The sequence below is a fragment of the Bombus pyrosoma genome, linkage group LG12, assembly GCF_014825855.1.
Source record: "Bombus pyrosoma isolate SC7728 linkage group LG12, ASM1482585v1, whole genome shotgun sequence".
Lineage (NCBI taxonomy): Eukaryota > Metazoa > Arthropoda > Insecta > Hymenoptera > Apidae > Bombus > Bombus pyrosoma.
The window spans coordinates 1,084,984-1,112,883 of record NC_057781.1 but is presented as its reverse complement, the minus strand read 5'-3'; the positions used below and the strand labels follow the sequence as shown (position 1 = coordinate 1,112,883).

At 37.4% G+C, this 27,900-nt stretch overlaps 1 protein-coding gene across 22 annotated transcripts in view; it reads left to right on the top strand.

Moving 5' to 3' along the window:
* Positions 1 to 27,900, top strand: part of LOC122573521 (disks large 1 tumor suppressor protein) — a 533,282-nt gene that overhangs the window by 326,787 nt on the left and 178,595 nt on the right. Inside the window, exon 1 of one of the 22 annotated variants that reach the window (XM_043739992.1) lies at positions 17,616 to 17,892. The exons of 20 other annotated variants lie outside the window; for them this stretch is intronic. In XM_043739992.1, the coding sequence (XP_043595927.1) occupies positions 17,752 to 17,892 (141 nt within the window). In that variant the 5' untranslated portion in view covers positions 17,616 to 17,751. Of the gene's footprint in view, positions 1 to 17,615; positions 17,893 to 27,900 lie in introns of those variants that run through there. One more of the 22 variants, XM_043739993.1, reaches the window with a different exon arrangement.

Below are 27,900 nucleotides of genomic sequence, written 5' to 3'. Positions count from 1 at the left end.
AGCATTTCGATTCGGGGAACACGGGCCAACTTCGTCAACCGTCTGAAATCCCCTATGTTCGAAGATTGAAACGATGCTCCTGAGGCAGAATTAATGGAACGAACTTAGGAAGATTCAGGTGGTAGGGGTTATTTGGTCCAGTTGCACAGACACAAAGCACCTCTCTCCATTTCTCGCTGGTAATTCGGCTAGGCGCGTGCCCTTTAAGGTGACCTAAATGCAGTCTAGTACTATTTTATTTCCTACAGTATCTCGTTCTATGCGATTCTTTTGTGAGTGCGCGAGAACGCTCCGAAGGACATTATTTTCACCAGCAAGATATTCCTCCGTTAAATCTCTCTCCGCGCGGCATCACCTTGTTCGACATTTTTTCTTCGTCCCCTCCCTATGTACTTTTTATTCTCTGTACCGTTAAATGACACGAGATTCGATCGCGTTCGTATTCTGTTTCGTACTACACGGCATTCGAATGAGAATAGATCGGCGGCAAGTTATGCAAAAGTCAAGGTATAAATGAAACGAACGGGCAACCTTTAATCAACGATAAACCTTCTTCGTTATCGGCGCGCAATTAGCTGAATTACATGCGATCGCACGCGTTCGGGTAGCCTGGTTCCGTTTATAAAATATTATAATTGAACAGGTCGATTCTCGACACGCGATGCCAACTCTACTACACGCACGGTATCGACTTGGCTCGTTTAATCGGCTGCTGATAAACCGTATCGTGTATCTGATGACAACTCAGCGTTTGCTACGTCCTTTGCTCGGTTGATTTCTCTACGCGTGTAATACATACTGCTAATATATATATTACATATATATATACACCGCGAAGCGGCGAATGCAATACAGCCATCCCGGTTCGATACTCGCTACTCATGCATAATTCGGAAGCTCACTGCAAAATGCACACTGCTCTCTTATGAAATTCCAGTTGGTCACTATGCTCGCGTATTTATTCGTTTTATGGTAAATTCGATTATAACGTATCTCGATTACGTAATTTAATTCTTTCACTGTGGAAGATGTATATGTAAATACATGCATAGATATTAAGTAATCATTCGCTAAAAGAAATGTTCGTATTTCTATAATACAATTATATTAATCGAAAGAGTCATTTCTATTTTCGTTTATATGAGTTACATTATAATTGGTTATACGACGTTCTCAAATTTTCATAAATATATTTTTTTAATACAGTAACGTATGCTAATACTGTAGGCATAATTTTTTATTAAATATATGTTTCCAGTAGAGATATCTTGTGACTTTTGTATACATTACCAGATTGCTTTCAAACTTTGCAAATGTATTCGTGACAATGGTATCTTATTACATTAGATAATTACTACTGGGATTTCAAAACGTTTCGTACAACGCACATAATACATTTATACAAACATTCTATACTAAGTATGCAAATATTTTCATGAGCCACTGTATTTCTATATTTAAAAAGACTGTGAAAAAACAATTTAAAAGTTCAGAACAATTAAAAGAAACAAAAAGAAAGATCGCCTAAAAAATAAATCACAAAACCACATCATACCCCTTTGCAATGCTCGCTATGTCCATAGTTTCTAAAAACTGGCACAATCGACCACAAAATGCCTCTAAAAATTCAAAGCGTACCGCGTCCACTCCACGGAGCGTTGCGCGTGTTTCGCTGTTCATGTAAAATGCCGCATTCCACCGGGCATTATGCACTTCTTATACGTTCAAGTTCTCTTTTATTCCGCTTATTACACGCGCTGAGCACACGCGTCATGCTCGGTCTCTGTCACTGACGATATGACACCTACATGTAGCCAGGTCCCGTGCATAAATTGCGCGTTCGTACATGTAACCGTGGCTTAATGCGTGCCGGAGGATAATGTAAGTAAACGCGAGATGCGATCATAGAACGTGGCTCGCTCGTTAATGCATCTGATGCGTATCGGTCCTTTATATCCACTATTTCCAGTGAATTGTTTCTACGAAATGCGTGGAAGAAATCACGGAAACCCCGACACATTTTCTTCTAATCGTCAATGACGCTGCGGCTTTTAGGGATATTCGACGATAAAATCATGCGATTGTTATTGTGAGAGATTTTAAAATGTTGCTTTCATCATTTCTTTCTTCGTTTTTTATTGTTTGCAGTGTGAGCGTGGGGTTATTCTCTTTTCAGTGGAAAGATATTTTCTTATAAATATTGGAATATGAAGAACAGTTAGTGCCGAGTTACAAATAAATAATATAAATAAATTATATAAAAGTTGTAGAATTAATATTAGGTTTTCATCATATCGTATGCAGAAGTACCGATCTGCAATGTATATGGATACGCTAACATATAAATGATTAAACAAATGGGTATATATAATATTAATCTAATATCAATCTGATCTTGATACTTGTATAGGTACCCATTGCAAAGACAAAGAACTTTTTGACACCACTAATGTTAATTTAATTAAAATTAATGTTTAGTGTAAAATTGATGAAAAAAAAAATTTATCAAAATTATCATGCTAAGATTCGTTGTTATTTCTAGTGGAAGGTTTTGCAGATATAATATTTCATTATCAAAGAGCGTGTCTCGATTCAATCGTAGAATATGGCACTCGATGCATATCGTTTTATTGCAGAACTCTGGCAGAGTACCGGGATTTAATTGATAAGCATGGCTCGCAACGTTTTAGCTTGTAATCTAATCACGATTCGCTCGGTTCACGAATTACCCTCGGCAATGGCCGCGTATTGGCTTCATAGATAAAGTCTGCAACGCAGACACGACTGTGTACAAGCCGTGAGTACCTTTTAAAGCTTCGGTTTCGCCTATATACATTGTAGATCAACCCAGGATTTGGTGGGTCTCCGAAGTCGTGCTTTATCCCTCTGCATGAACAACTGGTTGACGCGCAAATGTGTTTGAATTGGTTTCATGAAATATGCAAAATGATTTAAACAGACACGTTGGAAACAGAACGATATGACGAGAAGAAATAGTTTTCAATTTAATACAATTTTTATAGTAATATAACGATAGATGGTATATTATAAAATATTAAAATAGAAGAATAACAATAAACAGCAAGATGATATTAAAGACTGATGTAAGATATATATTCGGTTTGAAAATCAATTATTCTACCACGACTATTAACGACAACGATTGAGACAAAGAAATGATTGTAACCTAAAAACCAGGTCAACGAAGAAAACATGTTTACATTAAGATTTTAATCATTCCCCTGTTTATCAAAAATTGTTACTTAGAACAACAAAACGTAAGGAAAAATTTTAAACAACGATATATAAATAGAACGAACGAACACATCGAGTTCTATATATTTATATATACAATATAGTGTTTCCATCAAACAAATTTTAATTTACTAAATATATATATACGCTTGGTGGAAACACTTCTAAAAACGTTTAACGTTATTCTAGCTGCAGCAGAAAAGGTCGAAGCTATTCTCCACTCTCGTGGTGCATAAGAATCAATCGAGACTTCGTGACGCTCTGCAATCAGCTGGTTCGAGACACGCGTATTCGTGTGCGAAGAACCAGGAAACCAAGTCCCAGTGTACCAGTTCGATATCATGATACGAATGCGTCCGAACCCGTGTTCGTCGTATTATTTTGTATTTAACGAGTGACTTTCTGGCGTGACTGGTAAGGAACTATCGTGAGCGTTTCTCATGAGTCCCCTTCTTGCAACGAACGTTGCCCCTTCCCTTGTAACATCACGCAAGAAACTTTTAATCCCCGTCAAAAATCGCCTCTTTCGTGTGACTTCTATGATTCTCGACGTATACTCGACATTACCGTGCTTCAACCATAATACCATAACCATATCAACGATAAATATTCGTAAAACCTTTGTTTCGTACATCGTTTCGTCATTTTAACTGACGTTCACGTAAGCTAGTTTTAGGAAGGTAGCAATTTATATCATTCATGTTGAAAGTACTTAGTTAATCTTTCGCTTTTAATTTTTTGCGTGCTTCTGTATTAAAAGCCGTCTCGTTTGGCTTATGTACGAGAAAATAAATATAGTTGGCTATGTGGAATTGCATTTCATGCAATAAATTGCATAGGCAGTGTAGATTAGTATAATTTTGTATTCATATATACAATAGTTTTTATTAAATATTAAGTCCTCAGTGGGATTTCATTTCAACTGTATACGAAAATTGTCAATATATATATATATATCGTCAATTTTTACATAAATAATATTTGTCATTACTAATTTCTTTCGTTTTCATAATACATACGAAATATAACGGTAATAGTAGTGAAACGTAACAGTTACGCTCGTAAAAGTAATTAAACTTTTAATTTAACTAAACAATTATCATGGCAAAATGTTTAATTTTTCAGAATACAATGCACTCGTTATCATTAAAACAGTCGTAAAATAAAATAACACCGACAACCAACAGCAACAGACGAACAGTCGTTACTCGATGCTCGCTTCTTGACTGTCTGACATTAGTCGTCTGTAACTACTGCGCGTGCAGTCGACGTTATCCTTTGCTCGGGGACACAAGACTCCGGGCGTATCTAATCTGTCTCTGGAAGATGTTTATACGAGAATTAAAGTTTGCTTTTAAAAAACTTCTCGTCGATTATTCTTTCAGGACGGAGGTTTTTATTGCAGCTCACGGAGAAAACGAACCGAGTTCGAACGCCGGCAACGTCCGTAAACTTTTATCACTCTCTTATTGTATGGATATCTTTGAGACGAACTGCCGTCTAGAGTATACCTTTTCCGTTCATTTCCTTGAAAGATCCTCACCGAGTCGGCCAAGCCTATTTCACCCGAACTTTTCCTTTTCATTCATTTCGAAAGGTAAGGCTTCTTACCGCGAGCGAGGAATTCCTCGCTCGTTACACTCTTGTCCCTCGGTGCATTAACATAATGCACACCGGCGAAATGTTAAAACGTCGCGGTGGTTCGTTTGAGTCCTTTTATCCAACTGGAGACGCTGTTGCCAAACGCGAAACTTTTTTCCGTTTGTCGACAGCGCGTTTGTATTTGTACTCCGCGGTGAATCGAAACTGAATTGTTTTATGAGAAGCATTAAAAGAGGGTTGAAAGAACGTGAAACTCCGTATACTTGGAACGATCGTTCGATTCTCTATTTATATTTGGGAAGAGCAAACAAAGAACATTTGTGGGTGTCATAAATTAGGCTTTTCTGGCTATTGCGACGTGACTCATGAGAATCGACCGTAGAGTTGCCGACGCTGATGAATATCTAGAAAATATAACGCAAGTCATACCAGAATTTTTACATTATTAATTTTTTAATAACGTGAAAGAAATTGGCTTCTCTTTATTGCAATCAATATTTAATGCTTCTTTTTCCGTATGAAACAACAATTCCGTAAAAACAATTCGCTTGGGTCTCGTATATGATAGAACATAAACTGGAGTGCAGGTGTTCGACGAAATATCGCGAAGCGAATGAGATTTCCAGGTCCTCCTTCGCTTGATAGAAGATAAAAAGGCTCGGTATTCGATCGAAGGGAAGTCTGAGAGAATCCGTGAGTGTCGGTGGCAGAACATGAACGCGATCGAATCACAAATGGTGCCTCGAGCTCAACTTGAGCTCGCTCCGAGCAACCAATACTTCGAAATAAGCTGACTAAAGAAGAGAGAAGGCTAGCGTAACGTAGATAACGCATCTCCTATTTTATTTCAAGAGAATTCTATTGTTGCGCGAAGAAATATCAAATAGAAACGACGCGTTCTGACTAAAAGCTGCTAAATATCGCGCGGCACAATGGTCGCATTGTTCGTGACCCGTCGTTGCAGAGATGCTTTTAATTAAACCTCGCGCTTCTCTTTTTTTATTTAGAGCTTTCGAAAGTACTGCAGACGCTGCATCCAGCGGGTCCCGGTTATCGATTCGAACACGCGCCAGATACAATTTTTCCTTTGGTACGCGACAACGAATCGACGATCATCGATGCAAAGCATTCTCAATTGAAAACCACCTCGTATTGTTTCGCATTATTGATCAGATTCAGCGTATTCGACTGCTTAACGAAAGACATTCTCGTCGATCGTTTATTTCGTAGTCTTCCGATATCCGGGGCTGTTATCGGACAAACAACGAATCACAAGCTCTTTGGTGCTCGAATGATCGTTTAATAATAATCTCGAGTAAGTTCTTCGAAATTATTCCCGATGAATCACGTTACACGAATGATGGACTATCTGGGGATAATCAATGTTATCCCGATGTTATAATGTTATAAGCCTGAGAAACTAAGTTTGGTACGATGAACCATTACACGAATGAGAAACGTGCTGACATACGTCCTTTATCTGAAACGAGTCGTGCAGCGTTCAAAGCGCGTATCGAGATTGTAAAAGAAAGGCGTCACTTATGACGTCATTCGCAATCAGGTAAAAGGCCTTGAACGACCAATTCGTTTTGGACGTAAAACGGAAAAATGAAAACACCTTACTTCACCTGCGATATTATTTTTTAATATATTCAAATTTATGTATACCATGTATCAATCCTAAAACTACTCTATAAGATGTAGGTACCTAAATATCTTATATATCTTAATATGGGTGATTATTAGACTGCAGATCTTTATGCAAGTTCATTGGTTGGCACACAAACAACAAACACAAAAAACCATCTCAACTTGAATGAAAGAATGTGTCGTTTTCTAAATGTAATAATATGTACTTTACTTTGCATGTTTTATATAACTTTGTGTTTCTGCACAATAAATGTATCAAACTTAAATATTAAAAATATACGAAACATAAAAATATAAAATATATCCCGCAAATGAATAATTATGCTTAAAATGCTACGATGAAATGTATGATCATATTCCTATTTGGAAAAAATTCTAGCGTTATACTTATCATACGGTACGAGCTAATAAACTCTCCAACTCGACAAAGTTTTTCCAAAAAAAAAATTCTATCTTCCAAAATCCCTACAAAAAGGGAAGACTTTCTCACATGAACGTACATCTACTGCAATATTCTAACAATCTCTACCATCTTACCTGAATACGCTGGCAATTCCGACATTATCATTGGAGAAATCGAGAAGGAATCTCAAAGAAAGCGTGATTCTAGAGCAGCATCGGTAGATAGGTTAGTCGACGCGTTAGATCACGCGACAGTAGGGTGAATGCAATTTTCACGAGGTGGCGGTACGGTTCAACCCGTTATCGTATGACCGGCTACACGGACGCAGCCGAGCGCAAATCGAAAAGGGAGGAAAGAGCGCGCGATGAAACAGGGTGAAAGGCGGGCGGAGGGTGAAAAAGAGAGAGTGGATGGGAGTAAGATAGAAAGAGTGAGTGAGAAGTGAGAGGGCAGGAGGAGGTGGAGCGCGTACACGGAAACACACGTACGTACACGAGAAGCGGCGGCGCGCTCAGTAGTGTGCCAAGTGCGCCCAGTGACGTAGGTCAGTGCTCGCGACTACGCCGCTCCCGCGAGTTGCTGATTAAACTTAGGTTTTCCGGCCTCTGGTTGCGGTTGCGTCGCGATGTTTCCCATTCACGGTTCACGCGCCACGTACTGTACGTCCTCGTCGTCTTGCGTCTTAACCTGGTCGTGCCGGTCACCTTGACACGCGCGGACAACGCGGACGAAGGTTAGGTCTGTCGGGATTGCATCTGCAAACCACTATCCCTCGCTCGTCGAGCTCGGTTACCACGTCGGTGAGCGTGTCACGGTGTCGAGAGGTGAACATACGCGTGAACACGAATGCTCGGTCTAGTGCGGCAGAGGAGTTTGAAGCTGGTAACCGATTTGGTGGTCGTGGTAGCGTAGTTTGTGTTATTTCTGACGTTGGGAAACATGATTTTCGAAGAGTCGAGGTCGAAATTGGAGTGAAAAGGGCTGGCAATGAGGTAAATCGAGGGCTTGAGGATTTAAACTTTCGATAGTGTATGAGTTTGTTTGATGGATACGATAGTTTCACGTCGGTATTTGTTGCGATTTTGGTGCATTATCGTCGCAGTAGGTGCTAAAGAGGTTAGGGTTTGATGTAGTCGAATGCAACAGTCGATACATGGGCTTTGTACTTGTGAACGTGACGCATCTCTCGTGTTCGAAAGCTGGCTGTAACTGTGCCAAGTACAAGCAATGACGCAGGTCGTTGCTCGTGGAAGGGCCATTGTGTGAATTTCTTTATCACCGTCGATTGCGTGCCGTATGACGTTTTTCTATGCAAATTATTTAGCGGTGGGTTTGTTGAAATATCGGGAAAGTTAATGTCGAATGGCTGTTTTAAAAAATACGAGAACAAGTCACTTGTAGTTATAAAGCCTCGCCGTATACGAGACGAGAGTCATGTAAACAGAGAAATACAATATATTCGATTTGAAAAATATAATACGGTCGGATACACGAGTGCTGGTGTGGCGCAGCGAAATGAATCGAGCACAGCTAGTGACACAGGTCAGTGTTCGGAACGGCCGCGACCGTGTGCTCTCAGCTTGCTCTCTCTTCTTTTTTGAATTTCAAACTTTCACGTATATCTGGAAACATTTTTAACGATTCCGTAGCACCTGGCTTTATTAAAATTATCTCGATGTAGGTACTTTAAAAGATAATAAAAAAATTTTTGAATAAAATAATTTTTGTTTAATTACACAAGTAACTGTAATCAAACTTTCGTTTCGCTTTATGAAAAAAAGAACGTAAACCAAGCATTCTGCTAGAAAATATAAACGTTCGGTTAAAACTTCGTAGTGTAATTTATCGATATTATCGTAAATTTCAAGTTTCATTATGATTTAATCGTTGTCTATTACCGTTCTTATTATTACACCATATGCCGCCATGATCAGATTAATTGCTCTCACATTTTTCTTGATGTTTTAATAGTACGCAAAAGTTCTCGAAACGTTTATCGACGAGTCAAACCCACGTCAGCGTGCAACTTTCCGTGGTTGCAGCTGTTAAACGGAAATTCAAATACAACGTGACGCTGTTCTAACAATGCCACTTCTCCGTACACGCGGTGCGGTTTATGTTTCCAGCTCGTCTTTCCCCGAGGATCGAGGTTGCGACCCTGATACACATTTACGTTTCGCGACAATGTTTATTAAAACGAGACCGAACAATTTCCTACATGCGTCAGTATGTTTGAGTATAAACTATCTTTAATAAAATATTAGCAAACTCTTTTTCGGATAAAATTCCATCGAATGCATTCTTTATTCGTAATACTTCGTAATATTTAGAGCACAAACGTTCGTAAAACTTTCTTCAAATTTGTCAAATTCCTTTTCTTATAATACAATATTTATCTTTGGTTAATAATTTAATATGATATATTAATAATAATCTTTAATTAAACACATTACTTAAGGCGAATGAAAACTTTGTCAGTTAGAGATAACGAACATTCATATTCTAGAAAGAATTAATGAAAAATTATTTGACGTAATGATTTTTCGAACTAAAAAATAGAATAATGTTGAATAGAATTGTATTCCAACATTCGTACTTGTAGCGTTGAAACAATCAATTCCGTGACTTGGTTACGGCAGCAACGTTGTATTAACATTGTTGATTTTTCTTCGAAACGTGCTGATATGCAAACAGCCTACCTCATCGAATACGTTTCTCGCGGTCAACACGGCGCACATTATGTGCATCGCGTGCGTTACAATTTTTATGTTCGCTCAAGAACTAGTTATCTTGACGTTTGCCATCTAATGCCGACTTCTATTTGGTACGAGTCGAAGGAAACATTCGATTGCATAATTCATCCATTCTATCGATTTTCCACGCGAAATATGAAGAGAAAAGGTTACTTTCTTAACCGATGCTTTTGGCTTGTTACTTAAATGACACAAAGCTTCTTTCAGTTAGTGTTCGTTTAACTGAATTCCCATCGATTGTGTCTACTAACGTATTTAGACGTGCACTTTTATTATTCAAACGAGAAATCATAATCATAAAAAGATCAATAAACTTCTATTTTACTCGTATGAACTTCAGTTATATGTAATTTACATAAATGAAGTTTTACTGCGGATGTTTATGCATTTATGGTAAATTCAACATCGTAATACCGTTATTAAGGTAACTATGTTATTTATGCTTCCTGCTAATTTTCTGCCATGGAAAGACCAACTTTATTCTATAGTTGGTTTGAACCTGTTTGAAGCAGATTCCATTAGTAAAATTATGTTTTTTAATCATTCAAACTCTTCTGCTACTTACTTTCTTAATTGAAGTATACAGTTTATTAGTAGGTACGAGGTAGTGGCATTGCATTGTAATGTTCCACTTTCAATTAACATGCAAAAATATATGAAATATTTCAATTTAGGCTTCACTCTTCCAATTACGTTCATAAAAATTTGAATTATCATAAATGTAGCAATCTATGACTCCTCAGTCTAACAATTAATGATTTATCATTTTTGATAGTAACAATTTTTTCCTGAAAAGTAAATAATTCTCACGAGATGCCATTTTATCGATAACCACGGTCGTTTTTTTGCTCTCTTACGTGGATAAATCGGATTTCCGGCAAAGAGAGCTGATTTTGCGTAGAAATTATGCTGATCGCGTTCTAATATTATGGCGACAGTTTCGAATTCGGCCGGGCCAGCGAAGCTTGTCGTTCCTGCAGATATCGATCGCGTTCCACGGCTTGTCAAGCTAAGCCGCGAGTCTGAGATTTCTAGGTAGACGTGCGAATTTATCGACTACCCGGAATATGCGCGATCCTGACATTTATCTCGTCGAGTGATAATCGTGCCCTTAGCCGCCACGTTCGAATAGTCATAAATCTATTTCAGCGATCAAGCAGGGACCATAAATAATCGAGAATCGGACTGAGAATAAACCGCCTATTCGACGTCTAAATCGAAGAAAATTTATTTTTGATCAGCCTTTATCCCTTTGATAAGAAATCTGGAACAGTGGGACGCGTCTCTAATTTTAGTCGCCACATCTTTTTGTTTCTCACACGCTGCTGGAAGTGAATCAATAAAATTTACCAGGAAATTTCGTTTATCGTTCAATTAAGCGCTGATCTCGTTAATGCCCCTTGACTGGCAAACGAGTTCTTTTATGCCCGACCGCCGTTCCGAAGAATTCGTTTAGGACAATAGCCGAAGAATTTCGTAAATTCACGCAAAACGTTTGAAGCATTCGAGCAATTAGAACGATGCCTTATACAGATCACATACATGCGAATTACATTAACAACGAAAGACAGTAGTAACAATAGAATGGCATAATCGTCGACACAAAGTACAGGTCACAGTTGGTCGGGAAATCATCGGTGTAATTTTGTTAAATCTTATATGGAGACTGGTGCAGCAGAAAACGAAAGAAATAAAGCGGAAGGAGAATAGTAATGAGAACAAAGATTACTGGAAATATCGAGAAAGTCGAAGAAGGAAATAGAGAAAGTGAGTTCGGTCTGCTTAGTTCTTCCTTTTATCGTCTACGTTCTATTTTAAATCTGCTACTATATCGTATAGTACATGCTATTTACTCGAGCGCGTTTCAAACTTATTTCAATAAAAGTAAAAATTCTTTCAGGCAGAAATTTCGAAGGTAGAATATCATTTGAATCTTCAACGATTCAAATTGTTTATGAAAAATTAAATACTTTATCGATATTAAATATCACATCTCTTCGAGGCGGAAGAATAATTCTTCAGAATGATCGAATTTCTTATTCATTAACCAAAAACAATTAATCCAATTGCGTCGGTCCGATGCCACTTATTGCTCCGCTTGTTAATTGACAACGTTCACCAATTAACGCGACGTTAATTCTATGAAACGCGTGCGCCCTGAAGCGTATAGGCACGGATTGATGCGCGATTTACGATGCGCCGGATTCGATCGTCGTCACCGATGCAGCCAGCTAGAATCACGATAATGAATGATAACAGGTTCAATTCAAGCAGCCCCTCAGTTTTAATAGGCCGGCTCTCTAAGCTGTTCATTCGCGCAGTCTTTTAGCCAGTGCTCAATGCCAGCGGTAACGAACGTACGCACACTACGGTATTACGGTGACAGGATACGTTTACTTCCTCTTCCTGTTGAATACCGTAGAAATCTTTGGTCGATCGTGTGTACTCTTCAGTCATTTAATCTCAATATATGGATATCAAAATGCTTGCGGTGATTTTAGTAAGTTTTCCTTTTTTTTTCTTTTTTATTATTATTTATGTTTTCGTAAAGCTCAGTACAGTGATGATTATTCTTGCATATCTACAGAATGCTCCAGAAAGATTGTGTAGAAGTTTCAGTACAAGTTTTATGTTTGAAAACAAAAAAGAAAGTGCTATTATATTTTAGTGCTAGTACATATATTTTAATGATAATCAATGTATACATTATTATAATATGGTCTTCCTTCTTTTTGAATGAGTTCGACGATGTATGGTAGGAATCATCTATGTGATTACTAAACCTCATTGTTAAATCGTTGTTAAATCTCATAGAAGACACTTCCAACATCTACTGTGAATATTGGTTATATAAACTTTGTTTTTTTGATACATAGAATCTATCTTCAAATTCTTACTCAGCCTTTCTTAAACGTCCTGTATATATAAAATTAGTTAATATTTTCTTCGTTCACTGTTCTTTGCAGCATTCTACTACATCGTACAGAACTTATAGAAAATCCTTATGCTGCATTTAAATAATATAATATAATCAAAACTGAATACACAACAATCGCGAAAGTGTTAAAAGAAAAATTTTATTAAAACCCAAAAACTCCAAACCTGAAAATTATTTTACATATTATTCTATAATAATAATCGTGATAATAATCGCTTGCTCGTTTCAATCGAAACTTCGTAAGCAGAGATAGGTATTGATCTCGATTTTAACAGCTATACGTCGCAGTAGAAATTTTCAAGTTGTTTCGTAACAGCACGTCGAACATGAACCCTAACAAGAACGTCATCTGGCAGTCTCGAGTCGTTGTTAAGGAACAATTCATAGTTCTTCGGGTACTTTAGATGCTGCGCTTGGTAAAAGGTCTCCTATTTCCTTTATGTGCCTGCGACGACTAAAACCGTTCCAAATTTTTTACCGAGCAATCTCAAAGTTCGAGTGCTGCGGGCAACGGTAGCGTTGAATCGAGGTTGTTTCTTTGCCTCGAAGAACTGTTCGTTCTTGCCCTTCTTGGAAGGTCTTGCGGAGGTTATCTACCTTATGGATCGCTAGCGTAATTAAAATTCTCGGAGATTTTGGTATCCGCCACTGAGAACAAAGTTTCGAAAGTTCTATATTGTATGTAACACCGACGGCACATTAATGTGATACGTGAACAGCTGGAATGCATCAGTTAAATGTAGCAAATACTTCCTACGAAATGTTATAATCTTAATATTCGTGTTTCTGCAGCATATCGTTGCTTCAAAGAAAACATTTACAACTTTAAATTGTATTCTAGACACGACTTGACCTATTCGAGTGAAGTAATCAGTACTTTTGCAGTTAATTCGACTGAAAAATTCAGTGGAACGTCGTTAAAATTCATGAGACTGAACTATGACTCAGTTATACCAAGGACTTATTGAATCGAGCTTATCCAATTATCTGTCGTTAGTATTAAACTGTTCTCTTGTTCGCATAAACTTCGCTTAGTTTACTCTATATTATGTATTTAATGAGATTATACGTTTAATAAGCTTTCGAGATTACATATTCTTATTCTGTTTCTTCAATATAATTAATTTCATTATGATTATTCCAATAATTGAATCAATATGATTACGAACGTTATTTTTGTTATCACTAGACTGTGGATATTTATGCAAATGAAGAAATGGAAGCTAAACCGAGGCATTTTTCAACTGTTAAATATTTTAACGTATAAATATTTTAAGTACTTTATATATGTATTATATATACTGTTATATATTAGTATCTATTTTTAGTATTAATATATATCATTACACACATTCTGTATTTTTAGACTTTTAAATTTCTCAAAATAAATACATAAACATCACATACATATATTTACGTAATACAAATGTTATGTGTTATACTTTTGAAATAGTTTCTCAAAAAAGAAAAAAAAAAGAAAAAGCTTCATTCGCGTCACAATTATTTACAAATTTACAATACTAATTGCAACTCGATACATCCGTACTTGTTATTCAGAATTTTCCGCACGTTGATGTTCATTTTCTCGGAAGAAAAAACGAGAGTGGAACGATGACAGGAAGCGAATTGCGGTAATGGCGCTCATTTACTTTACATCTAGTGCCGGATACCGTGCCAATTTCCGCAAACAAGCGCATTATGGCTGTTTCTTACGCGGTAAGCAATTAAAATAACCGTGTTGAATGGTTCGCAGCGAGCGTCGTTCTTTGGCAGGGTTTCGTAAACGGCCGTCGATTATTTTCCACTTCGTGGACTGTAAACAGAAACGAACGGTTTTCCGAGTGTAATCAACACTTCGAGTCGCCGTAGACCAATTCGTTTCCACTGTCCCACAAACGGGCCGACATATTTCTCTTCCTCGTACTTTTGGCCGAAGATTGAAGTCAGCTTTTGAGCCCTTTGATCTCCTGCTTTCCTTGGCTGCCGCAATGCGAACGTTTGACGTAACAACTCGATGACGACGACATCTCACATTTGTTTCAGTTCGAGACTCTTTGATTTCGGGTTTCTTGACAGCACTCACACTTCGTTTCATCTCGCAATTCGGCTTAACTCAACCTCTTTTAGATGTTTGATTGATTTAGGAGACGCTTCTCCCACTGTTTTCTACCAAAGAAGATATCTGTTATTAATTGCTCTACGTACTCTTTTAAGATTATTCAAAATATCGTGTAATATATAATTTGCATCTAATAATATTTAATTTGATGGAACGCAAAATTCGAAGTTATAACATGTTGAATAATTCATTTCAACTACAGTTCTTGTTTCATGATACTTGGATCATAATTTATTATAAATACATAACTCGACGTTGTAAGACAAAGAGTTAATCTGATCAAAATTTCCCACTACAAAAAGCCATAATTAAAATACATTTTTTATAACAGTCCTTGCAACATTTTTACGTTATTGTAATAATTATTGTTTTTACTAAATTCTCCATGACAATCCTCCGTTATAAGATCGTCCTGACTATTTCGTATTAATTACCAATCATCGTCGAGCATCCCAACTTATTCATCGTTCTAACCTGTTGATCGTTAAAACGATCCTTTCGCTATGGAATATTTCATCTCGACATAAAGAAACGAAATATCGATCGAACGATGAAAAAGGAAAGAGAAGAAACGCAGATCGGCCGTAATTCGCAACTATCCCCCATGAACGACCAGCCAATTGACCCCCTTGTCCGTAAGTTAGCGCCGCTTATACCTTCGTCGCTAATTAAGGACGGCACGTCGACTAGCGGCACTCGTCGATGGAGCTTAATGGAAATTAGTCCTGCCTCGCGATTTCCAACGTCGCGCATCGGTCCTCGTAGTCTCATTAGTTCGTTCGAGCGTGCCGCAGGTCTCGACCGTTCCTCTGCAGTCGCGAATAATTCGATTGCATCTCGTATACGTCTACTTGAACGCCTTCTGAAGCGTGTTCTGGACACGGCCCTATTGTATCCGCGAGCCGGCTAATTACACCGATGTCCGGCGCGCCCACTTCCTTCCGGGCGATCGACGCTCATCGAAGTTACTCCACGAAGATTGACTTTACTGATGCCGTAATTTGGTATACTACCGCAGTGATTTAACTGGTGATGAGGTATTCGAGTGTTTTGTGGCCTTTGGTTCTTGAACGATTAAATTCTGGAGGGAAAAACAATCGAGATGTATGCCGTTTGGATTTTACTCGAATTTGTCAATATTGTAAAAGAAAATATATCGAAAGTGTAAGATGCGGTATATTGAAATAGTTCGTGAGTTTTTGGTTGTATATTAAGCGATCGAATTTTAAAGGGAAAAGAAATCGATGTAGGCGTTGTTTAGATTTTATTTCGAATTTCTCTATGGTACGATCTAGTTGGCAATGCCATATTCCAATGTTTTATGAGTTTTTTGATCCTTGAATATTAAACGATTAAATTTTGGGAGAGATTGAAATGGGTGTTGTTTGGATTTTATTCATAGTTATAAATGTACACGATCGTTGGAAATTCTGTTTCATTTGCGATTTAACCCATTGGGAACTATGACCTATGATGTACGTCATAGGGTGCGTATCCAATCTAATTAATGACGCGTCATATTCTGCTTCTTCAATATAAATAATTTCATTATAATTATTCCAATAATTAAATCAATATAATTACGAACGTTATTTCTACGTTATCACTAGACTGTGGATAGTCGTGTCAGATGAAGAAATTCGAGTTATCGTTATCAGTCAGTACTAGAAAAGTAATTATGGAAACAGGATCGCGTAAAATGTAATTGTGGAAGACATTGTGTATAATTTAAAAGAGCTATTAGTGTCAAGCTAGAGAAATCCGATTACGGCAAACTGATCGTATTTCTAAAAGTTTGCATTACGATGAGAGGCGTGATAAGCGACGACGGAGTTGACATTTTCTTGTTATTAGGGCTTGAAATTCTTCGTCGCATTTTTCTTAGAGTAGGTAGTTTTGGACATAACTATTTGTAGAACTGCGGTGAAAAGGGTAGAAAGCGTCGTGAATAGTATCTTTGAGTAATTAACAAGAGAATGAACCTCGTTAATTCAACTGTCTTAAATTAAAGCTCATACTTGCTTCTTTGTTGGAGGCAAATTCACAGTTTCGCCTAAGCAAATAGACAATCCCTCTTTTTGGCAAATATTAAATTACTCTGGTGTGATGCTTTTTAAAGAGTATTGATTTTGCGCTGGGTTCCGACGGTAAGAGAGGGAGCTTCCAGTGAATTTGCACCCTTACTGCTCATGGTAAATGCTGTTGCTTCAATGTATCATAGTCTCGGTCGATTCGCGAATTTCTGTGTTACCGACTCCCGCAAATGATGCATTCGTGGTCAAAGAGATGTCGTCTGTTTGATCGTTCGTCGTCTTAGAAATTTCAATCCTCAAAAGCAATCCCTAAAAGAATTTAAAATTTGTATCATTTCCATCTTTGTAATATTCAATAATCAACATTCATTTACAAAATTTGGTAACAAAAATACAGTATGTTTTATAAATTTGTAGTAGATAAATACTTTCTAGAGTAGTTTCTATGTTTTAATTTCAGAAGCTTCGGTTTAGTAATAGGTACACTATCATTTTGTAGAGCTTGGTAGGTTAATTTATTAACTATCCAAATTTAGATCGCGAATGGAGGACGCACGAAGGTAATTAATTTACGCACCCTCGTCGTAAACACGCCATTGAGGAATGGCCTAGTAAAAGACTCTGTACGAGCGGACTATAAAGTATCGCAACGACTTTGATAAGCACCAGACAATAAAAGGAAACACTGCCTATGAATTTGCAATAAGCTTTGTATCGCACGTAAGCAAATTTCATATCGACTCCCGTTCTTTTCTTATAATAGCGAGAAGAATTACTTAAGTCGATCGAAGGGGTGTATATTAATGTATAGACACAACTTGCGAAGCATTTTCCTCACTCCTCTATTGCTAGTTTAGAAAATGGTGTAAAGAACGTGACACGAATAGTTGGTGAATGAATGGTGAATAGACTGATACAAAGCGAAACGTGTGAAGGGTGAAAAGTAAAAGAAGATCGTGGAATAATCGTGAAATCAAAATATTGAATATTCGTCGAATATGCCCCCGACGACACCGCCAGCCATGTGCTCACTCTGTCCGCGCTCAAAGAAGGCTCAACACCCGAAGAAGCTCGTACGATTTGACTCCATCGTCGACACGTTCTCCATCTCCGATTCGAATGCGATCACCAACCAGAGGGTAAGAGGATTAATTTGTAGTACATTGGAAAATAATACTCTGCGATTTCTTTATGACCAAACTTTCTCTTTTTATTTTTGGCTATTTATTTATTTATTCGTTTTAGTTTGTTTCATGATTGGTATTTACAGAAACTCATTGTGTTAAATGTTATATAGTTATTTAGTTAACGAGTAGAAATGAGATTTGACTAATTTATAATCATTTAGACGCGAGATCAAAGAATCGGTAAAACGCGTGCTTGAACAAACAGGTGTACGCGAATTTAGCGAATCCGGGTCACGATAAGCGTAGTTAATGTAGCGTCGATTTGCAGTCGCGAAGTCCTTTAACATTTACACGCCATTACGTGATCAGCTTTTGAACATTAATGTATCTCTCTTCATGTACATTATTTATTTTATCCCTTTCAAGCAAAAACCATTAGACAGTAATTACCGATTCTCATTCTATTATAGAAATATTATATTATTCGTACACAAATATCATACCCCCTGGAGATTATCTTTCAAATTTTATAAATATATCGATTTATCCATTCTCCATTGCTAAAACATATAGGATATCGTGTTATATGATCGTAATACGATAACACAATCTAATGAAAAATTGTAACTAAAGCTTTGAAAAAATGTCTAACGCTAAGAACGAATATATAACTGATACAAACAAAAGCTTCCAATCTTCAGCTTCGAACGCACTCTTCAAAGATTCAAGACTTCGGACCAATTTTCTTCGTGCAAATTTAAAGAAAGCGAGCCATCCTGTCCCGTTCGACGAGTTCTAAGGTCTCTCTTTTGGCCCGATTGAAACTCGTGTTTCACCAGGTTCTGGTAAATCATCTGACTGCGTGAAAAATTTAGCGTGCGCCGCGGGGGACGTTCGCCATGCACAAAGTGCCGTGAAACGTAGCTCCGAGTCTTATCGCAATGCCTTCGAGGCCAGTGGCGCGCAGTGAAAAAAGAGTTCGCTGCCACAGCTGCTATCTTTACGACTTTTCGATCGACGACGGTGACGCGAATGCGGGACACGTTATAAAAGCTTCCAGAATAAATGGCGTCTTGCGGAGTCGGGCGTTCGCTTAGCGGCTGTGGGCAACTTTTCCTGCTAAAACTATTGACGAGGGAAAAAAATATTGTTTCGAATATTGTAAATGTCTATTGAAAAGTGTTCGATTCGATAATTATCCTCATTCATTATGGTAATAATTGTAAGAAAAATGGAATTCTCTGCTACTAATTGAATTTTGTACTACAAAATCGAAGTAGATTTTTATTTCTATTTTTTTAAAATAATATGTTAGATAAGTAATGACGCAGAAAAATATAGAAGCTCATGTTCTATTTATTGATTTCGAATTTGATACTACAGAGGAAGGAACACATATATTAAATGAGCCACAGTTGCGCCACTTTCATTAAAATGTCAGCGTGCAGAAGATGCCTGCTGAGATCGTGGGTATTTCAGTTTATAATCAAGCCCAGGTACACATATATATTTACACGACGATGAAAAAATATTGGTACGATGTTAACTAGCAGAATTCCGTTTCTGAATTATTACGAACTATTATACAGGAAACTAGAGGGTCGTTCAACAATCTTCTATCGATATGAAGTCTTAAATTGCTCAATAATTTATGCATTCATCGAATATCACTTATAAAAATCACTAGCGATGTAACATGGATCCTGCGAATTTTTCTCTTATTCGAACATATCCGCACAAGATAAAAACTTCGGATATGTTCGACAATCCTTTCCGAGTCGCCCTGTTGAAACCGTCGAAATCATCGAAATCGTCGAAATGGATAAAAGGTAGGCGTGGTTCCGGAACTGGTCGTCGTCAGAGAAACAGCAGGTGGCCGATAATGTCCTCCGGGAAAGCTAAACCACCGCCATTCTCTTATGATAATACGAGTCCGTGCCTGGACCGATATTCCCCAAATGTAAATCAGTCGACTTTCCCGATTCCGTACTGTCGATATCCGACCGCCTATATTTTCTCCATCTGCCTACCCTCTCTCTTCTCTTTGCGTTTATTAAAACACTCCGCCTGATCCGTACGTTTTGTCCCAGGGGTAACTTCGAGTAGGCAAGCGACATCAACGAGGGTCGTTCCATTCGATTATAAGAGGGAACTTGTACTGTGGATTTTTTCGGAAACTTCTTGCAGTATTGGTTTAACGATAAAACTGCAAGAATGATTGAAATAGCCAATGTGTAAATTCTCATAGAAATTTTGTAGATTTATTACTAAACCATAGATGTGCATGCAAATTCATAGTATTATGCACATAAGTGAAGAAATGCATTTAATGCTAAGCACGCATTTATTTTATCTATTAAATTTTATAACGAGTGTTATTCTTCGAATATTTTATATATCTTTACATACTATGTGCATTTTGTTTATTTTCACACCTTTAGGTTTCCAATAAATGCACAGACATTCGCTGTGTATTTATTATATTTTTTGTGCACTTTTGTGGACTTACTCTTACATTAAGTATAATGTAACAAGTTCGTATAACATTCACTTTCATTACTTAAATACAAATTTTCTATTTTAATCCTCTGTGGTTTTAATGTCAAATAATTCGAAAGACCCGTAAACTCGGCACTTCTCGTTTCCACTTTCGCCATGATCTGAAACTGCTTACATCGGCGCCTGTAATCTACGCGACACGGACACGACAGCAAAACAGAATATTTTGTGGAGGATAAAATCGAAAATGGAACGTGGTTGCGTCTCTGTTTAGGCGATAAGGTTATTTCGAAGAACGGATGAACGTTGTCGATATTGAAGTTTCTAATTTGATTAAAGTCATTCTTTCTTAAAATTGTAATTGCATTGTATTAAGTTATTTTCGTGCACTTGGAACAGTAAATCTCAAATGGTAAATGTTGCTACAAGCGGAAGGACAAGATTAATCGATCTACTCCGTTATTATTGGATTATCTATTCTACTGCTTGCTATTAAAGACTGATAAATAGCCAACGGTGTTAACGACAAGATTACAATCGATCGTTCTCAAGCATCCCTCTTACGATTGATGCTTACCCCATGTCACTTCCAGCTGACTGATGACGATTCACTCGATAGGCTTCTGCTTTTCTGTATAACAGGCTTCTTAGGAAGTAGCTTAAGTACCCACTATGCGATAGATGAGATACTTGTAAAAACTCGCGTAAAACCACTTACAAAACCTGAGCTTACAATTTACTTTGTAAATTTTTCGTTACTGTACGACGGTCGATAAATAGAAGTGAAAAGTGTAAACTGAAATTATTTATTATTTTTTTATTATTATGAAATTAAAGATTCTAGCGTGCAATACGTATATACTCTATACGTATTTCACACTTACATACGTATACGTTTTATCTCGTAGGTGTTCATCACCGGTGACGATTGTATAGAAAAATTCTACGTTTTCTACATTATTGTACATTGAAATATTTATAATCAGCAAATCCTCTGATGTTCGCAATTCATTTCGAAATTCGAAATCGAAATTTAATGGTTTTATACGATACTACTAAACGTTTTCGCTTTTTGAGTCTATGAAAGAAATAAAATTAAAGAACGTCGACTTGACTTCTCTAATAAGTTGTACGCCTCTCTTCTCTCTTGACGCTGAGAGATGAAAAAGATCGCGACACAAAAATCGAGCGAATCGCATCCCCCGAGAAAGGGATCAGGTGTAATCCTCTTGACACGGGATCGGCTAACACTTCGAGTAGTTCGAGGAACTCTCGAATAACAAAGAGTCTGCCAACTGACACGGATGGAGGGGTCCTTCCCTGTTCGATCTCAAAACTCCTCGATTATTCCTACCATCCTTTCGAACCTTGATAATTTACTCGTACATACGCCATCATTTTCAATCATCTGATCGATTCCACGATATACTTTATGTTAAACGTTTAGTTAATTTAATGGCGTTACACATTTACAAATAACTTGCACAGAAAATAATTTTACAATAGCAATCACATATATAATAAAACTAGAATTTATGCCCCAGACGATTAGATTCTCTGACAGTTGAGTCATAATTAGTTTCATCGTCAATTATGGCATTGTCACCATTAAAGTCTTGGGGGAAAGACAGTACATTTCTTTCTCTTTAACCGAACTATCAGTATAGAATATACTGTTACAAAACATATCAACGAAGGATGCGTCATCGCAATCTTTACAAAGATACAGATCAATCATAACAACATTCATAAGACACAGCACACTAAGAAATAAATAGAAGTCATATCAACGTCACTCAAAACTTCTTCTTTTTTTTTTTTTTTTAACGTGGAGGAAATCCGCACGGACACCAGGCCGCTTCTGGGAAAAGCAGCGTGGTAGTGCCGGACTCCAACCGACTAAAACCTCCACGATGACCGTCCCGGCTGCGATCGAGAAAGACCCGGGAACCGGTGCGACCGACTCAAAGCTTCTAGGCTACTCCTATCTATTTGTATACAGTCTTATAAATATATATATTTTACACAAAATATTTATCTCTTTACAATCAATATATTTAAAACCATTTTCAAAATTAATTTATTCGAAGGCTCACGAGGTATCTGTAAGGTTTTTATCTCATCTGTCGTCGCTTTGCTTCGCGAAAATCGATCTGGCAGACGTGTCTCTTTGCCAGTGTAACAATTGAAAGGAGGCTTTCATCTAACTGGCTCTAATTAACAAACGTCCCGAGTGATCAGACGGCGTTGTTAGAGGTTAAATTATTTCCAGGTCTATGAGTCTCCAGCGTGCAATTGCCGATAGCCCTCTCGAAATGCCAGTTTGGTCCGACATAATAATGAGAGACGATGAAAATGACGCGACGCGAAATAAATTCAAATTTCAGCTGAATTTATCGCCCAGTCGTTCTCGCATCTAGGTTAATGTAACAGCTTGTGTAACATACAGCCGATTAATTTTGATAAAACGGTATCGCGACGTTGGTGTTATTGTCCGCGATATATAGTAGTAGGATAGTAATTTGTCAAAAAATGACAAGAAGAAAGGAGTGATACAAATTAATGAGACTTCTCTGGTCACCCTTGGACACAGTCGTATATTTCAACCCGGCGATTCCAAAATGAAGAATCGTGTTTTCGATATATTCGCGTTTTGAACGACCGTCGTTCACGGCCTCGGTGATTGAGAGGAAAGTTGGAAATCGCGAAATGCTTTCTGTCCACTTGGTTTTTAGGTTTTAACTACTAAAACTGGCTAGAGGGATAAATGAAACCCTTGACAAACGTTTCTCGTACGTCTTGACCTACTTTTTCCTTTAATTTCTTCTAGTAAACGGAACCTTTTATGCTCGCCGTAATATCTTCGCGGTAAACTGGGCGACTCGTGAAAATTTGCTTACATTTTAGAAAAGTATTTCCTTGAATTTATCGCTGTAAAACGTACTATCGTATATACGAATTATTTACTAATTATTCAATACTCTTGTTTGTTACAGGTGAGTTTATAAACATTTCCAGTTTTGACCGCATTCGGGTAAGTAGCACTTTGTTCGTGGAATTACTCGCTTACGTAGAATGTGTTTTGTCCTACACGTTTCAAATCTTCATTTAAAATTTTTCTAAGGGTCTCCTCAGTACTACGAAAGTCCCTTTGTCCAGTAATCGCTTGATCTTTGAGAGGAAAAAATCATAACCACGGATCAAAGAGACAACAAACAAAGGACAAAGTGCTTATTAGAATTATGTAGTTGAAAAATGCGCTTACCACGTTTCTACGAAGGCGAAATTAATTTCCTGTACTACAAAGAAGGATATGAGGAGAATGGCGTGCAGGTCCACTTCAAAGGTGGTCTAATGCTGTCTTGTATAAAACAAGAGAAAAATTTTAATACCGAGGCACGCAGTTGCCCATTCATTCTGAAATGGCTTGCCTCTTTGTAAAGACTAAATGCGGTTCTTGTTCGAAAAGAAATTAATTGGATTACCGTACGAAGTTAAGTAATTTAAACCCAATAAAGACTTCTTTTCTTATGAATACTTTATTTATTCTATTTAATATTCATTTATATTATGTAGTAAGGATTGTGTCTCTGTTACATTGAAAAATAACGACACTATACATTCAAAAGTTAAAATATCTTTAAAAAAGCTAGTTTCCGTTTCCAATAACAAGTTCTCAAGGACTCAACATTTACGAAATTCACTATATAGAAACAATACATACCAACACATAGTAAGCGACACAATATCATTCCAAGTTTAAACTTAGGCAGATCGAAAAAGAAAGCACACGTCTACAGGAAAGAAACCTACGAAAGTTCTGAGAACGTTAGCTGCTATCACCAGCAGCCGCTTTATCGACGACGGAATCCCGTATTGTTTTCGATTCTGTCCGAGGCCATTCTTTTCTGAACGATATTTAATCTGTCCGGTTCGTTTCATGGTATAAATGAAAACTCCGGATAACCGAAAACACCCGACACGTTTCTTATCCCGACCTAAATTACGACATCTGTTTCTTTGCCCCTTGTCCTCCTCTTTACCGGCGTCTTTCGACCTCTACCATTCCTTTACAATCGATCGAGCGCATAGAGAATTTTAAGTCGATCCCGTATCGCGGGTGAACAGAAACGTGCCCACAACAAACCGTGTCGGCTTATCTCGGTATAAAACATGCGTCTGTGTTACCTGTAAATGTCGTTAACGAGCTATATTTCTCCTATTTTTGACTTTGATCTCAGTTTTACTGAATTGCGTTTTGTTTACTCTCTCTTTTTTTTATTTTTTTGTATTTTCGATGTTTATAATAATAGTATTTGTAATCTTCTCTGTTTGATAATTATAATAATAGTAATGATTTGTTTCCCCATTGGGATTATAAAGTTCCGTTACTTATACAATAGTGCTGATTCTGTATCTCTTTATACTTAAACTACTTCATCCTGTCTCATCCTATTTATACCTAGATTGAATCGTTTTATTGCTATCCTAATTCTCATCTTGCTCTATCAGTACACGATAATTGTAATATTTAAGTCGTCATATTTTATAATCCTTGACTTACGCAGATATTTTACATTTATTATTGAAGTTTCATTTGAATATTATTTTATCAGACCATTCGAATTGAATCAGATAGGAATAAAAGACCTTGGGTCTTCGCTTTATCGTTATAAAGTAAAATATTGAACGCTCGTGACAACAAGCCTGACCCAGCCTTTGCTACGCGAACATTGACTTTCATTTTCTCTTCCCTTTAATTTCCCCTATATAATTTCCATTTTTTTTTTTTTTTTACAAATAATATTTCTTAATAAAAAAGATAAAAATGTATGTCTTATCTGCCTTCCATCGAACTGTATATCTTATTTTATATATTTCTTAAATGATAATATATTTTATTTTATACATTTTATAAAATAAAATATTCAACACCTATGACTATAATGATGCAGCATTTACTGGACGATAATTAATTTTCATTTTAGCTACCTTTTAACTTTTCTTACTTACATAATATTCTGTAAATAATATTGCCTAATAAAGAGGAAAATGTATGTCGATTATAAGGAGATTTCAGAAATTTCCTGTTAATCATACACGGAACGCTGTACCCTTTGTTATCTATCTTCCATCGCGCAAAGCGTCCGGGATAATTTCACGTAGATCCTGGTGAATGACGTTTTTCATGCTAGTATTCGAGGTTCATGGCTGGCCAGAGCGCATGTTCCACATACCCAGTCGTCGTGGCCGTTTCCACGGACTAATGAACGTGAAACGTAATTGGCAGTTGCGTGCAGCTTCAATTAACGTATTACAAGTGGCGCTCTGTCGGATAGTTTGTGAATTTCGTACCAAATTCTTGCTCTGTGACGACACGCTTTAACGATCCTCTGTCGCGCACCCCCTTTGCTTCCGTTCGTTTTGTATTAGCTTGCACAGGGCGGAATTATTGACACGCTTGCTCGTATATGTGTCACAAATATTTGCCGGTATATGTGCGCATGAAAGTTTCGCCGGAGCTGGAGAATCGCTTCCAAAACCTTGATCTAAATTAGTTGATCGGCTGGCAAGTGTCCATTTCCTCGGCAAAAATACCTATAAATCTTAGCCCGCACCCCCGTCTCTCCATTGAATCTTGCAGTCAATCTCGTAACCGGTTATCGTGACTCTAGTGTTCTACGGTCTTCCTTGAAATTTCGGGAAATTTCTGAACGTTGCTTTAACGTAATGGAAAATAAAAGATGAAAATAGCGAGGATTTAGAAATGTATAGAAGGACATTATAAGCACATAAACTGCTGCAATTTTCAAATTATTTTGTATAAACCGTCGTTTGTTCCAACTTAATGCGTTGTTATATAATATGTATCTTATTAATGGAATTATGTTATCAGCGCTTTGTGGTGTATTCCCACTGCTTTACGTTGTTACTATGATATTAAAAGTACATAGATATTATAAACTTTATTGTTTTTTACCGAGATATCCTAATTAATTCCGGCATTATTAGTCACTGGAGATCCCTATGCTGTCACTGTCAAGTCCATTGTCAGTCACTGGTGACCCCTATGACAGTTAATATGTTGATAAAGTGCATGCGCCAGCAAGTAGCCTCTGAAGCAGCAAAGCGTACCGAGTAGATATCACCAACAATGAGCTCGTAATGTGCTAAATTAAACTTCTAAGTTATTAGTCATTGGACATTCCATTGAAATTAGATAAACCATTGTAAACTAATACAGAAAGCGAGCAAATACGATGAATCAACTCGTGTATTAGTCATACTTCAATCGTCGCTACGATCGAATCTTTTTATTATTAACGCCCGCTTAATCTGCGAAAAGAACGGCTTAAAATAACAGAAGATACGTTAATATATTTGAACAGATTTGTCGAATATTACGAATTTATTCAACGAGTGGAGATTTCATTTGCAAAGGGAGGTAGTTTGATTCAATGGTAAAATGAATTGATAACCGATTATTAGGTATACGATCGTATTAGTTATGCCAGATCGATCGCGTAACTACACTCGATGTTTTGGCTGATTTTTACTCATTAATCAGATCCATGGGATTAAGTAAATTCGGGATATCGCACGGCATTATAATCCCAAAGCGATGTTACGTACAGAGAATCCTGTGTTTTACCAGAACGCGTAGTATATGCTAATCGATTTCGGGCAAATAAATCCATTACGTGTTGGTGGCGGCGCATTTGGAAATATTGATTTATCTGTGTACGCGTACTTAATGAATACTAATCAATTTAATGCGACCGATTTTGGACTTGACATCGCTTTGTAGAAATTCCACTCCGGAAGTGCTTGCAAGGAGCAATTAATATTCCGTAGTTTCTTAACCAGCGGTACAAAAATTGTTGTAAAAAGAAAAGAGCACGCAATTTAAAATTTTTACACTTCGCACTTACGATCAAACTTTCAAATCTTCAAATTTAGATTCAGATTAAATTCATTATAGATAAGAAGAAACTTAAACGGCGAAGAATCCAAATTCAATAAATCTCGAATCTTCCAAATACGTATCAATAATTGAAATACAATATGTAAGCAATTTTCTTTGGAACGGATTTCAACGAGATCAGTTTTACGCTGCGATCGGCGGCCCTCTTTTCACGCTAAGTCTTTGTACTCGAATCTCGTATCGAGCCTTTTATTTCCGCAAGCGAGAACGTCACGGCAACAGCTTTGATCTCTTTAGAGTGCACTCGATTCGTTCGCCAAGGCCATAGGAATTTTTCGCTTCCCCACAGTCGATCTCCATTGACGTCCCGTTTCGTGCAAGGACGAGCCAGGTCGTTGGGTAATGTACAATGCATTTTCCAGGTGGCAAAGAGACGCATTTTCTTCGTACAGTCATCAAGGCAAATCAGAGGTTCTCGAAACGCGTGGGGTTAAAGGGCTCCATCTGGAAAGAAACGTCAGTCGACGAAAGGGTTTCGATGTTAACAGCTTCGTGGATACAAAAAGCAAGAAATAAAAAGCAACGAAACGAAAAGG